This window comes from Gastrolobium bilobum, unplaced genomic scaffold (genome assembly GCF_033153095.1).
Source record: "Gastrolobium bilobum isolate Gb01-03AN ecotype WA unplaced genomic scaffold, APGP_CSIRO_Gbil_v1 utg8085, whole genome shotgun sequence".
In the NCBI taxonomy this organism is placed as follows: domain Eukaryota; kingdom Viridiplantae; phylum Streptophyta; class Magnoliopsida; order Fabales; family Fabaceae; genus Gastrolobium; species Gastrolobium bilobum.
In genome coordinates this window covers 111,271-126,008 of record NW_026899665.1, presented here as the reverse complement: position 1 = coordinate 126,008, position 14,738 = coordinate 111,271, and the positions used below count along the sequence as shown (strand labels likewise).

At 34.6% G+C, this 14,738-nt stretch overlaps 2 protein-coding genes, 1 long non-coding RNA gene and 1 pseudogene across 3 annotated transcripts; 2 read left to right on the top strand and 2 right to left on the bottom strand.

Moving 5' to 3' along the window:
- Positions 1-2,661: 2,661 nt before the first annotated feature.
- Positions 2,662-3,555, bottom strand: LOC133292436 (uncharacterized). Its single transcript, XM_061490839.1, has 3 exons — positions 3,383-3,555; positions 3,137-3,199; positions 2,662-2,835 (listed from the first exon to the last, which is right to left on the bottom strand). Exons 1-3 carry the CDS (start codon positions 3,470-3,472, stop codon positions 2,689-2,691), a joined length of 300 nt encoding a protein of 99 aa, XP_061346823.1. The 5' UTR covers positions 3,473-3,555; the 3' UTR covers positions 2,662-2,688.
- Positions 3,556-6,149: 2,594 nt separating this feature from the next.
- LOC133292477 (BTB/POZ domain-containing protein At2g13690-like) lies at positions 6,150-8,364 on the top strand. The gene is made up of 2 exons (XM_061490890.1): positions 6,150-6,804; positions 7,201-8,364. The coding sequence occupies exons 1-2, from the start codon at positions 6,184-6,186 to the stop codon at positions 8,137-8,139; spliced, it is 1,560 nt and encodes a 519-aa protein (XP_061346874.1). The 5' UTR covers positions 6,150-6,183; the 3' UTR covers positions 8,140-8,364.
- Positions 8,365-9,866: 1,502 nt separating this feature from the next.
- Positions 9,867-13,120, bottom strand: LOC133292459 (NAC domain-containing protein 82-like; annotated as a pseudogene).
- Positions 13,121-13,142: 22 nt separating this feature from the next.
- Positions 13,143-14,707, top strand: LOC133292460 (uncharacterized). The gene is made up of 3 exons (XR_009748917.1): positions 13,143-13,393; positions 13,550-13,635; positions 14,580-14,707. It is a non-coding gene; the product is annotated as an uncharacterized LOC133292460 (long non-coding RNA).
- The last annotated feature ends 31 nt before the right edge of the window (positions 14,708-14,738 follow it).

Genomic DNA, 14,738 nt, shown 5'->3' with positions numbered 1-14,738 from the left:
TGCACGGGGTGTACATTAAATCAATATCAACATTAACATCAACAACACCTTTATCCCAAATTAATTGGGTTCGGTGTGGGTGTACATTAAATATTTCCCAAAAAAAACCATATCCCCTTATTTCCCCACCTAACTAGTTCTACGCATGTCATTGTTATCTCAAATCACAAAAGAAAACCACTTAAAAAAAAAAAAAGGTAAAGCATCCCAGTCACAACAATTCAGCAACAAAAGATAGTGCTAAATTTCTTCTTGATTGGGCTTAGATTTTCTCTCCCACTTTCTTTCCCAAATCTCTCAACCCACAACTCTCTTTTTTTCAATACCACGTACAGGTCTGTACGTAGTTTCACATAGCTTTCTAGAAACTCAACAAAATTTTATTTTCATTTCTTTAACTTATGTTTCCGTCTTATTTGTAGGGAAGGTAAATTTCTCGACTTATTATTATTATTATTATTTTGTTAGTTCTCTCTTATTTTTTCTTATGTTACTCTGAGATTGTGTGAATGAAAGCTTGCCTCATATTATTATTATTATTATTATTTTTTTTTCTTAATGTATCATATTTGGAAAACAAGCCTCATAATATGTTGCTTAATTAGTTATCCATTGATATGTTATGCTTCTGCATCTTAAACTCTAGAGTAAGTGCTCTTCTGCTCATCTTTCATTGAAGTTTTATTTTTTTAATTTTTTAAATAAAAATAGATCAATTGATTTTTATATTTATTTTTTAAAATAATTGTTGAAGTTCTATTTTTTTAAATAAAAATTATCATGTTCGGTATTAAAAAATTTATAATACAATATTTTTATTTTCGTTCTTCTGATTCCGCTTTTAAATAGAGATGCATGAATAGTGTAAGTCATCGAGTTTGTTGAGAATGGAAGCTCAATTATTTCTTGTGAAAAGCAAGAGTACACAACAGGAAAGATCTGAACATGTAGTCATAGTGAATTTAAATACTCTATTTGATGAAGTCACGTATCCCTTTGATTAAAAATCAAAGTTCTTGTTATCAAAAAAATAAATAAAAAAAATCAAAGTTCTATTTATTTTTTTTTCTATATTTATATACACGTTTTCCATTTAAATTTTTGTATGCTAAGTTTAATTGAAGTAAATTCACTTAAGATGACACATTATTTGTACTAGAATATTGACAGGCATGTACCTGTCTTTTCCACTAGAAAGAAAACACGTTTGTCATATAGTGGATAACTCTTGAAGTCTCGTTTAATTATCCAAAAGAGTTATGTTACTTAAATATCTAAACATTTAATATATAATTTGAAAAGTTTAAACATAATTTGAAAAGTAGTTGAGATGCAGTTGTATAAGTTTTGAAAAAGGGAGGTCCTATTTAATTATTTATAACATCTTTTATCTTATAACCTATTATTATAATTATTTTTATGATTATTGATCAAAATCAGATCGACGATTACAAATGAAAGCAGTTATAATGTTTATAAAAAAAAAAGCGGTTGTAATAGGTTATAAAATTTCCTAAATGTAATTGTTAATTAAAAAACATTTTCTTGGATACCAAATTTTTTTCTTAAAAATAAAATAAAGATGTCACATTATTTATACTAGCCTAATTGGTAGTTGTCAATCCAATTTTTTTATTTTGTATTTTCAAATGAAAAACATGTTTATTGTTTAACTCTTGAATTCTTGTTTAATTACCAAAAAATAGTTATATTTAAGAGCTTGATGTTTGTTATTTTAAGAGAGAAAAGACACATAAAATGAAAATCATGGGAAAGAGAAAGTGGATATTTTTTTTAATTTAAAATTTAAATAAAAAAATTTATTTTGTGTCTATCTCTCTCTTAAAGTGAGATAAGATTATGTTATTTAAAATGACAAACACTTTTTCGTGTATTTAATTTAAAAAATTGCGACAAATTTTGATCATTGAGGGAGATACTAATTAAATTGAATTGAAGTAAATCACTAATTGAGATGTGTCATATTATATGTTGACACACTTGCTTGTCAATTTACAATTTTATTTTATTTTTGTGTATCTGAAAGAAAAGGTGTTCATTAATTATATAATGTTTAACGCTCTTATTTTATTTTCATAGTTATATTGTACACATTTAGAGAGTTAGTAATTTGAAAAGTTTCATCATAATTTAGTTTAGTTCGAAGAGAGTTAATTTATATATACTTTAGTCTTACAGCATGTTCTCAAGTACTCCAACTAGAGTCTCTTCTTTATTTTATTTTTTTTATTGTTTACAGTGCTAAGTTATGAACTGTTCCCGCTAGTTCTTCCAATCTTTGTTTGACACCAAGAAGAGTCCCTCCACACTAGGGATGAAATTGCGTTAGCTAGGCAACTAGCTTTTAGTTTTGGAAACCTAACTAAAAATCAATTTCAAGTGACAAATCATATTGCTCCACTTAAACCAAACCTATCATGATTGAATACATAATCGATTCCAATTATTTTATAATGTCATGTCGCGTGTACCAAAACATAATTAAGCACTTTTAAACAGCCAAACATTATTTTCCATAAATTAAAAAGAAAAAGAAATGGAAAGCATCCAAGAAAGATTAATGAATCAAATAAAATTGTTGGAAACCCAAAATTTCATCCCATATACGTATTTTACAATATACAACAAGATCATCATGAAACCAATTGAGTTATTCAATTCGTCTAGCTAGAAAGGTGCAGATGCTATGTCCCTTAAGGGTGCTTCTCGTGCTGCATCTTTCAAGTTCAAGAGTTCCAGTTCTTCACCCGAATCCATATCCATCCTTGTATTGGATCCCATGCGGCAAGCAGCACTAACCACTGGCTGCAACCCCTGCCAAAATAAATTAATTAATTGCGGAAATCCTTCAATATCCATGTTTCTTGGAAACACAGACAAAAATTTATTTGGCCATATAGTGACATATATAATCACAATTAACCGTGATAATTTTATAATTTTCGTAGTCTTTTTTCTGCTGGATTATAAATATATATATATTAAGGTTATTACTTAATTATCAGTACAACTAATAATTCCCATCATATTCCGCAATATATATATTCTTTGGTTTCCATTATCAAAAACTGCCAAATCCTTACAATTTTGGTAAATAAGGGATAGAAGTAATTACCTCGGTGAAAATTCTGGACGCTTCTTCTATGGTCTTTGTCTTCAATATATATATTGCTAAATCCTGTTAATGCATCAATATTAACATCGATCCCATGCATACTAATTAATTATGTATATAACATCAACCATAATCGTCGAAGAATCCAGTCCAAAAACTATATAGTTATAACAAGGATGATATGAATCAAAGAGATATAAAGAAAAAGAAACAAAAAAAAAGGAAATGAAAGAAACTGCTACTCACTCTTGCGGATTGAATTTGGTCGATTGTGAGAGTTCTGGGCTCTCTTTCAATTGATGAAGTCCTTTCAATGGGTAACATGGCTGCCTCCATTTTTTTTTGTTTATTTTTTGATATTATTATAATGAGATGCAAAATCTAAACGTAGAATTCTCTCACTATCTTATCAATCATAAGAAGTTGCTGGGGAAGGAAGTAACAATGCGAATTGAATTGGCACCTTATATAGTTGGGTTGGGGGAAGTGGGTACGTACGACCACGGTGGTCTTAGTGATGGCTTTGTCCTGAGATGGTTGACCACGTAATCGCAACGTGGCAAGTAGAAAAAGGTAGGGTGCACGTGGCGCGGATGAAGCGGGGATGATGTTACAGATGGCGCTTGACGGTGACATCGTACAAATAGAGAATGTAAGAAAACCCCTTGGGTCATGCAAACGTGTTTTGTATGGTTTCCTAAAAGGGGAAAGAGTAAAGCTGTTTTGTTTTGTACAATTTGAATGAACTTACGTGTTGCTGGTTGGTACTTATAACGGCACCGCCATGAGTTTGGAACACGTCAATTCATATATACGAAGGGGATAAACGTGTACGCACGAGATGGTGCGTATCACGGTTGATGTGGACGTAAGATCTCATAAGCATAGGAAGAAGCACCATGCACGTGACTGTCTCTACTTAGGATTTGATTTGATTCGATTATTAGATGGATGGCTTCATTGTAATAATATATTCTGTTCGTATTGGGCTCGATTATTCTGTTGCATGTCATGACACATTCATGTCTCTCTCAAAGTTTCTCGTTCATTCATTCTTCATTTTCTTTCTTGTGTTTTCACTGATGTTTACACACGAGGCATTATTTTTCAATTGGGAGCTGTTGGATTGGACAGTAGTACTCTCTCTATATAGGCCCAAGCGAAAATGAGCCCATAAGGAGATATGAGACTTTTTGACTTATATAATTCAAAATTATGAACGTTTGACCTGTATAATTTTACAACAATACAATTGGCCAAAATGATGCATGGCAATGCGGCACCTAAGGAACCGTTTTGAGAGACGGTATGTCAGAGAGCAATTTATAAATTGTCACTCTTTTTAACGTGTTTGATTTGAGAAGAAAACGTAATGTACAGGACCGTTTTGATACAGGCTTTTTTGTAGTTTGCTTTCTAATATATTTGATTCATTTATATAGTTTTATTGTATAGCTTTTACGTATTACCCTCATGACATTGTTATCTTTTTAAAGTTAATATTAAGTTTAGAGTTTAGGGGCAAATGAGTTTTGAATGTTATATTAATAATATTAAAAAATCAGAACCTATTGATCATGTGAAAATAATAGAAAATAACATTATAAATTAAATGTTGCATGCCATAATTATTTGCATTTGGTTTAACATCTAGGGTAGTCCAAAAAAACTAACAGTTTATAAAGATGCGACTCCCAAATTTCTTATAATATTGGCTCATCATCACGTAACCTATCATAGGCTATGATGATGGTGTTTTTCTTAACTGAAGTCAATTATTATTTTTTTTTTTTTGAGTTAACATAATTTAATTATTTCTTTAAGATTAGTTGGCTTCTCCAGTATTTTCATAAATGTTGACTCTGAAATTAATTCGAAGTGCAGAACAAATTAGAAATGAAAATATTTAAATTCATTCTAAAAATAACAGAGGGAATCGATACAATTATTTTTTATTCAATCTAATGCACTGTGTTATCCCCGAATCGTGTTAGATAAAACGCGAAGCGAATGAGCAGGAGAAAGATATAGAAATAGAAACTAGAAAGATACAGTACTACTATCCTTGAATTGAAAAGTGGAATGCATGGATGATTGAATTGGAATAAGAAAGTAGGGGATGCCTTGCCTGGGAAACAAGCAAAGGAGAAAGCTGAAGCACTACTTTACTAAACTAAACTCAAATGCCAAAAGGTTCCTTGCTTGGCGCTTGGTTCTGTCTTTTAGCTGTTGGATGGCGTTGCCATTTGCCAGAAAGCACACAAGCTGTGCAACTTTTTAACATTTTTCCTAGAATGATGCTATTGCTATTGCTATTGATGGCTGCTTCACTTGTCACTTTTGTCTCGCTTCTACTCTAAACATACCAACTCAAATCCCTCAATCAAATAAAATAGTGTTGGTTGATATTATGATTAAGGGCGTCCAGTCCACAAGTGGTTCGGCTCCAAAAAAAATATTCGATTTTTATATATGTTAAAAAAATTATAATGTAATTCGATTTATTTGTTTTTTCATACTTAAAAAAGTGAATAAAATTCGGTTAACGAAACATAAAGTAATTTGATTCTTGAATCGAATTGATTTTGAACAAATACTTTTTTAATAAAGTATGGATTAGTTCATGATTGAGTTCAATTTATTTAGTTTTTTTTCACATTCTAATTATAATTTTTGAATATTTATTAAATAAATTAATAACATGCCTGAGGCCCTCAATCCTGATACTGATACAAATGACAAGAATGATAAATATCGAAACAATGCTAAAAACTTATAAATTAAGCTGAAAAAAGGAGAGAAACCTAGGAATCAATTTTCCTCGTATTATACACCCAAAACAAGACAAACTAAAATAACAGTCCAAAAGTTCACAATTATCAACAAAAATAAAGAGTTTTATGATGTAACATAATAAACTTACCCACATAAACTTAACATAACAATCGTAAAACCCAAAAATAAAATGCCCTCCAAGTCGTACAGAAACAACAATAGATATATATATTCACTGTTGGTGACCTTAGTACCTTAGTTACCCAATTTCCATGGATCGTCGGGGCCGGAAGCCTCTCCGGCGAGCATGGTGCTGTTCATTCAGAATCCCTCCGTCAAGCCCCGACAACCCTTCAATCCATCATCACTCCAAATCCCGTCACAAATCCGAAACTCTCTCAAAGCATTCTGTCTCAGTCCCTAACTCCCCTCAGAGCGCCAAATCCGGGTTCCCCATTGTGGGCCGGATCGACCCGCGCCGGATCTTGTCTCCGGGAAGAGTCTCGCCCATCGACTCCGATCCCACCGCAGACATTGACATTCCATCCGCGCCGCAATTGCGATCTAACAGCTTCCGCGCTCCCACCCCGAATCTCCGGCCACCGCCGCCGGAGAGTTCCGCCGTGAAGGAAGCGTTTGATGTGAGGCTGAATTTGCGAGGGAAGAATGGAGGGTACATGATTGTGGAGGTGGACTCGGAGGTTCTGAGTGCGAACTCGGCGGTGTTTGCGGGTTTGATAGCGAATTACAAGAAGGAAGAGGGTGGACCCACAATGGAGGTGGAGAACTTGGGCGTGTTCAAAGACACCATTGAGCTTATGTTTGAGGATGAAGATCATGTTACCAACAAGCTCAAGAAAATTGGCGTTTATCGATCCATTGACATTTTGGAGGTTCCCACTCTTTTCATTTTCCTCTTTCTTAGTCTTACATTTTTTTGTCTTGCATTTGGGTTATTGTTAGGTTTTCTTTTCATCTTCTTGTCTTCTTAACATAGCGTGTCTCCTTTGCCCTAATTGTCTTCATATGCATTTCGCTTGGCTTGTTTGTGGCATTAAGTATAACTATGAATACCATATTAAGAATATCATTTGCATTCTTTTGGATTGTGACTGGTATATTTACTTTATTTTTTATTTTTATTTTTAGTGTAAATTACATCCATTTATATGTTTCTGGTTGACTTTGAAGATTTTTTATGATGATGCACTTGAACAAATTTAGAATACATTTAATTTAACTTGAGCGATTCTTTAATCTCTGACAAGGTTTTCCTGATATATTGCTAGGTTTCGGCAGGTATCATGTTCACTAAGGGTGTTACGTCCTGTTTGAAATACATTGAGGCTGTTCCTTGGACTGAGGAGGAAGAAGAGAAATTAAGGAGCCTATTCACAAGATTTAAGTTTGATGATGCAGCAACAAGAGACATCCTAGGAAGACTGTACTTTCATGATTCAGTAGATTCCCAGCCAAATGTAGCCCGACAACTTGTTTGGTCTATCAGCACTTGTGAGGATACCAATGCAAGAAATGAACTAAAGTCACTAGTCAAGGGTCTTCTTTGCAAAAGCTCTGTCTACGAGAAGAACCATCTTGATCCCAGCAAGGAGGATCTATATTCTGTTTGCCACTCATGTCTGGGTTCACTTATCAGCCTCTTTCAGGAGGCATCTGAAACTACCCCTCCTGTAAGGTTGATGAGGAAAGACATGAGTAAGCCTCTGATTGAGCGCATCTCAAGACAGGTTGATAACATCAACTGGTTGCTGGAAATTATGCTTGATGGGCAAGTGGCAGAGGACTTTGTGCATATATGGGCAGATCAGCAACAACTTCTTAAAATGCGTGAAAATGCATCCCCAATGATCAGATATGAACTTAGTCGAGTGTCAGCAATTCTATTTGTTGCCATTGGTACAAGAAAACTACAATGTGGGTTGAAAGCTAGGTCGGGGCTTCTCCAGGCATGGTTTGGACCAATGCTGTTTGACTTTGGTTGGCTTCAGAGATGCAGAAAAGGGCTTGATATAAGGTCATTGGAAGAGGCTATGGGCCAGACACTTCTTACTCTACCTCTAAAGCAACAGAACGTGCTGTTTATGGAATGGTTTCGGCATTTCTCAAGGCATGGCACTGAATGCCCAAATCTAAGCAAGGCATTCCAAATTTGGTGGCGCCGATCATTTTTAAGAGGCTCTGAAACTTATGCCATTGAATCAAGATAAATGGTACCACTGTTAGTCATTTTCTACTGTGTAGAGTAGGAATTAGGTGAGAGATTCTGAATTATCTATACTGAATAACTTAGATAAGTAGGATCGTTATCTTAGCAGCTTCATGACTAAATGGTATCAAATTTTCTAGGAGATTTTTTTCCTCTTTCATTTTTTGCTTACCTTGTGATTTGACTGCTCGAAGCTCCTATTGAATCTGCTAAGAATGCGGACCAATCATGCAAGTTAGGCTAAGGAATATTTTCCCGAAGGTAATAAGTTATCACAAGTCACAAGTCACAATTTATTCTTGTTATGCGATTTGCGGCCAAAGGTTTGCAACTTTGATTGAGTCACTTCTGTTGCAACTCGAATAATCAGTTTACAGCTCTGCTCTTGTGAAAAAAAAATTGGGAGCCAAGCTCCCGCCAATGCTGATTGCTGGGGGGATATTCTAGCTGGAAGAGGAGACGTGTTAATAAAGCAAACAAACTTCATTCTATATTGAATCAGCAATTGTAATTAGATTTTAATTGTTTGGAAAATTTATAAATGACCATATGTCAAAATAAGTTATGAGAAATATAGGTTTGGAGATGGCCTATACAACATTACTTTTTAGTTTGGTGGTGTTTGATAGAGGAAAATAGGAGTTGGAATTGAAGAACTTCTTGATGCAAAACCAGTGAAAGAGATCCCAATAGACATAATTTGTACAAAAGAACTAAACCCCTAAGAAGTTACTGAAACAAACGAGTACAAAGACCAGATTAGGATGGCTATTTGTCATGACTCAATAACAGAACTGCTGAAACCCCAATTTATTCATCCACTTGACTTAGGAGTTTGTTTATGTTTGTATATCTAACCATGGAAGGGTTATATTTATAATTATTTTTTTTTACAAACTCCTACTAATTACATTATATACTAGGAGTAGTACACTGTATGCTAGAATGTACTAGTTTATAAGAGTTTGTAAATAAAAATTTTGTAAATATAACTTTTCCAATCTAACCAAAGGGAAGAAAATTTATTAAAATCAGAGGTTGATAATAAAATTAAGAATGATTCAATGGCAAAAGAATAGTGTGGGTGACGTTTAGGGGGTTTAAAAAATTGCTAAAGTGTGTCGCTTGGTTAGTGGAGCAAAATCATTAGTCAGCTCGTCCAAAAATATAGTTTGGAAAGGTTAACTTATTTTATTTTATTTAAACGCTCAAAATAAAATAAAGGAACTCATAAATGTAAGCACAAATTATACTCAAATCACTATAAATTTTGTTTACGATTTTTAACAGATTTTATTACTAGGGAATGGATCCAATACTACCTACTTCGTATTTTTTAAATTCAGCACTCTGGCCTACGAGGAAACAACCCAATTACCCAATGCACAGCTCAGTTGTCAGGATATGCCATGCCCTAAAAAAAATCACTTATACGTGAGCACGTTCAGCTATATTTTCATCACCAGGATTATCAACCTTCTGTTATACCACAAGAATAACATACAACTGAAATGACAAGGTAAAGAAAGCATGCTATAAGACTTTATGCAAATTTTACAGACAAATGCTTCAGCTATGGAAAAGTTATGAGCGAAACACATGTAGATAGTTGTATAAAGAAAGTCTTAGAAAGATTTTATAAACTAAGTGATTTTTAAAGTTTGAATTTTATGAATTAATTGTTTATGTTTTACTTGAACATTTATTTGGGAAAGTTCATTTTAATATATCAACAAATAGTTTATTTTGGTATTTACCTGAACCTCTGACATATTACAGAAATGAATCTGTTCAAATAAACTGAATTTGTCAAGTTTTAATATGAAAAATGCACATAAAATCCAAGGAGTTGGAAGGGCGTTCTAGCTAGTTGCACAATGCCCAAAGATTAGTCTGAAAATATTCTGGTCAAAGACCCAAAATAATCTATTTATCTCGACTCCAGCTTTTAGGTTGTGTCTGCCCACAATGGAGAGTCAAGGTCAAACAACTCGACGAACTCCAAGTCGCCAAACCCCGTGACATCGCCCGTAGTAACCATTCCGTTTGTGCTAAATCCAGCATTGTGGTCAGAGGAGAAACCATCAAACTTAGCCCAGTAATCCAGGTCTCCCAGTCCCTGAAAAAAGTCATTTGAAGATGCACCTTCAGCAATATTTCCCCGACCAGGATTATCAACCTTCTGTTATCCCACAAGAATCATTAGTTTACATAAGAAATGAGAGTATACAGCAAGATATTATAAGACAGATTATGCATATATTATAGGGTTAAAATTCAGATAAAAAGCCATTCAATAAATTTGAAGAAATCTCATATATTATATGACGTGATTAATATCTTCAATTGATCAACAATTGAGTCTTCCTGGTTTTTAATTTAAGTCTATGCCTAACAGCAAGCTACAGAAATTGGCAAAGGAGAATAGGTTACAAGATGAAAATCTAAATAAAACTCAAGTCCAACCCCCGCCCTAAATAAAAAAAGAGCGATGGAAAACTCGTAAAAACATTCTATGCTTATTAGTTTATTTCTTCCATGAACTAAGCACAAAGAATAAAGAAAGCATTTAAAACCAAATTAAGACAAAAAAAAATTCAGCAGATTCTCTGATGACACTTGGCCCAAAAATCATAGGACTAGATAGCAAAGGCATTTAGCATATGATAGAAGTATTACACTACAGCATAACATGAGAGAGTAGAAAAGAGTAGGACGTCTACTACATGTGACAACATATCCAGAGTAGCATGAATCTATTCACTTTTCACAGACATATAGCATTAACCATGCATAATGCAAACTCAAACGTACATCACAATCAAATAGTAACAAATTATGAGGACACAACGCAAAATGCAAGGGATGGATAAAGCCATAGTGATTACAACAAATAGGGAACCCCAAAACAAGATAGAAAGAAAAACATAGCATTTCCCAAATAAACGCACAAGCAAGAAGAAGAAGAAGAAATAGATAGCAAACCTCAGGCAATCCGTTATCTTCTTTGACAAGATCATTCATTGATAAAATATCATCATCACAGGTAACAGTTTGATCACTTGGAGAAGGCAATAATCCTGTTAGACAGGACCTCGATGTTGACCCAATAGATTCATTAGCAGGGAGATGCTTGTCATTTGGAACAGAACTATTAGATGTCATAGGCAGAATGGGGACTGGGGCAGGCAAAGCAGCAAAAGGTATTCCCACTTCTTCATCATCCCAGTCTTCCTCATTAAACGGTCTCCCATATTGTGCACCATTCCTGGGACCACGACCTTCCTTTTGGAATAGCTTACAAACTACATAGGAATCCTGCCATAGAAAAATCATCAGGAGAGCTAATTAAAATATATTTACAACTATAACAAGATGTGAAAATCAACAGATAATATAAAGAATGTGAGAAGGGCTGCTAACTCAGTCATATACAAACAGAAAATATCTCAATGAGTGGCAAGGCAAGTAGGCACGGCATATTAAAATGTAGTCATATATTATCTGTTAAAAGTGTAACAGATGCCAACATTGGCAAGAATACTACACATCCTTATGTGCCTTCAAAGTCAAAGGCTCGAATTCTACAAAACTGCCATATACCCAACAGTTCACAACTAACTAATCCATATATTTCCTTAATAAAACTCATAAAAAAATTTAACAATCCATAAGAATTAAGAAATAAATGGGTACCTGAACAATTCCTTTTTCAGTCAGGTCCTTATCTTCAAGCCTGTACTCATGCATAACCCAATCCGTTCGTTCCCCATGAGGTGCTTTACCAGTGTGAAATATGAGAGTTCTTATCATCCCCACAGTTTGATTATTCTGTTGAACAGCTCTATCCTTCCCAGTAGCTTTCCAATACCCAATTTCTGTCGCCCGATTCATCCTGGCCCCACTGCCATATTTCTTCTCTCTCGGGGAGAAGAAGTACCATTCCAAATCCCCAGTTGTCAGACAAGATTTATCTGTAAAACAAACACAAAAGGAAACATTGTTAAAAAACAAACAAATGGACACACTCTCACACGCTACTCTCTACAGAACTTGTCTGGGTACCTGGGAGATCCCAAGGAGCATACTTGTATATGTCAAGTTCAGTAATGACATCGTTATGGAACTTTTTCCCCATTACCTTCCTCTTTAGATAGTACTTAACCAACTCAACGCTAGTGGGATGGAACCGAAATCCCGGAATCAATTTTGTTATTGCCATCGAATCGAAAAACAATATCAAAGATTCGCCTTCTATCTGACCCAATAAACAAAGTCCTCACTGGCAGTGAAGAAAACTACGTCTTTTAAAAAAAATAAAAAAAAATCAATCGAAACCTCGTACCCCTACAACGACTATTACTTCACCAATGAATGAAGTGAGTTATATAAATCGAAAGAAAATAACAAATTCACCCCCCAAAAAAAACCCCTAAATCTGTGCAGTGCGAGCGAAGTGTCAAGTCCAATGCCGAAACAAGATCCTGGATGAACACCAAAACCTCCCCCGGTTCATGAAACAGGAATGGCACCCGACAAAGGATGACGAAATTCCAATTCCGTGGTGAACAGACATCGGCGCAATGAAACCCTAAAACGGAAATCAAAACGGATTAAGAGACGGAACGAACGACGAAGTTTCGCAGCAAAAAAAACATTCTTGTTAAAGAGAGAAAGCCGAATATTGAAATATCGAAGGTCTGAGAGAGGTGATTTTTCGTTTCCTAACAGAAAAAAAAAAAAAAAACGAAATGAGGGTATAAGAGAAGCAGCTTACTCGACAAGTCACTCTCTCTCTCTAAGTTGGCTGCGAATGTGAAGAATTGAAACGGAGGAGAGAGAGTTTTAATATAAAAGGGTTTATAGGAAAGCAAGCAGCAAGGGTCTAGCCCCGGCCCAACCAAGAGCAACAACACAAAAATCATGGTACAATTTCTGGAAGGGATAGATATTGTGACAACCAAGTAGAGTTACTACCATGTGACTACCAGCTAATCTTACCGTTAAATTGATATTTTGATCCGACGGTCCTGATTTGATCAACCCTTTCTCTTTTCCCTTCTATCTGATTGTACTCTCTACCGCCGCCCCACTCCACAGCATCGCACCGCGCCGCCCACTCCACCGCCTTGCCGCCGCCAAACCCTCTCTTAGTTTAACGATCCTCTTTCTACCGCCGGACAGAGGGTGGTATTTTACCAATTATCTACTCTGCGCCTCCGATCCCAATTTAACTTTCTCCTCTTTTACAGAAGGTGGTGTTTTACCAAGAACCCAAAATTATAACTGAATTGTATCCTTATTGATGTTTTTCGATAACCAAAATTATGCTCTCTTTTTTATTGTTTCGATAACCGTATTCTACTCTGCGTCTTGCTTGTATTAATTTTCTTTGATTATATCTTTGGCAGCTGTTGGCGGATTCTTGGCTATTTTCTTTGCTTTTGTTACTACCATTGGAGCATTTTGGACATTTTGGCTATTCTGATAACCACAGGTATGAAGTTTATGTTGTTCTGCTCTTAATCATAAAAATGCTTTATTTTTCTTTATTCGTATGCTGTATACAAGTCCCCTCCTAAAAGCTTATTGGCTGCTTTATGGTTCTTTGTTCTTTGTTTAGCTTATTGGCTATGTCTAATTACTACAAAATAAACAGTAACTAGATAACCATAACTAAAAGAACACAACCACCTATTTTCCATTCGAGAAAACAAATAAAATTTAAAATGATTTCATTTACAGCCTCATGTCACCTAAATATCAACCCCCACTTTCACTGAACTAGTCACATAGCAATAATCCTTTAAAAAAATTTCTTCCTTTTTGCTATATTTAGATATTCTTGGTATAACTTATAAGTGTAACAGTTCATGGAAATTTAGGCCTGAGACTCAGCAAAAAAATATAGTTTAAGGTGTATTCATGGGACAATAAATGCTAGGATGGGTAGTGGGTTAGTTAGTTAACAGTTGTAAGTGAAGAGTTATGCTTAAAGAGCCCAAGTTGTACAGAACAGGATGAGGATGGAATAACAGTTTGGAAACTGAGATTTCTCAGTTGTAAGGACATTACCCTTGTAAGGGAGATATTCTCCTAGTACACACTCTCTCTGCATAATAGAATAATAACAAAATCTCTTCCATGTCTATCTGTTTTGTTTGTTTCCCTACCATTCTTCCTGCAATTCTAGACTATTTTCATATGGGTCCCTATCATGGACAAAATTCAACGAAGTATAACTTAAAAGCTGAATTTGGTATGTGCTATTTCTATTGAGTAGAGATAGAAATTCAAGTATTAAGAACTTACTCATTTCTTGAAGCTTTTGTATCACAGGCAAACTTCTTGTAGGATAGCAATTTTCCTTCTAATTTTCGCAAAAGCTGGTTTACCTTGCTTACACTGAACACATACGATTTCTTGGTTTTAAATTTGTAGGTATATTATGGATGAGCATCCGGACTACAATGACTTAAATGATGAAATTAGGAATGACATACCTGGTGAATTGGGAGATGACTTATTGAATATGGATGATGATCCAATAGATTACATCAACTTCAGTGATGATGAAATTATAGAAGAGATGCCTACTCA

Coding starts and splice junctions, on each gene's coding strand:
- LOC133292436 (XM_061490839.1), bottom strand. CDS start 3,472: ATGGAGGCAGCCATGTTACCCATTGAAAGGACTTCATCAATTGAAAGA. Junction 3,200..3,382: donor ACCAAATTCAATCCGCAAGA/GTGAGTAGCAGT, acceptor ATGCATTAACAG/GATTTAGCAATATATATATT. Junction 2,836..3,136: donor CGTCCAGAATTTTCACCGAG/GTAATTACTTCT, acceptor TTATTTTGGCAG/GGGTTGCAGCCAGTGGTTAG.
- LOC133292477 (XM_061490890.1), top strand. CDS start 6,184: ATGGATCGTCGGGGCCGGAAGCCTCTCCGGCGAGCATGGTGCTGTTCA. Junction 6,805..7,200: donor GATCCATTGACATTTTGGAG/GTTCCCACTCTT, acceptor ATATATTGCTAG/GTTTCGGCAGGTATCATGTT.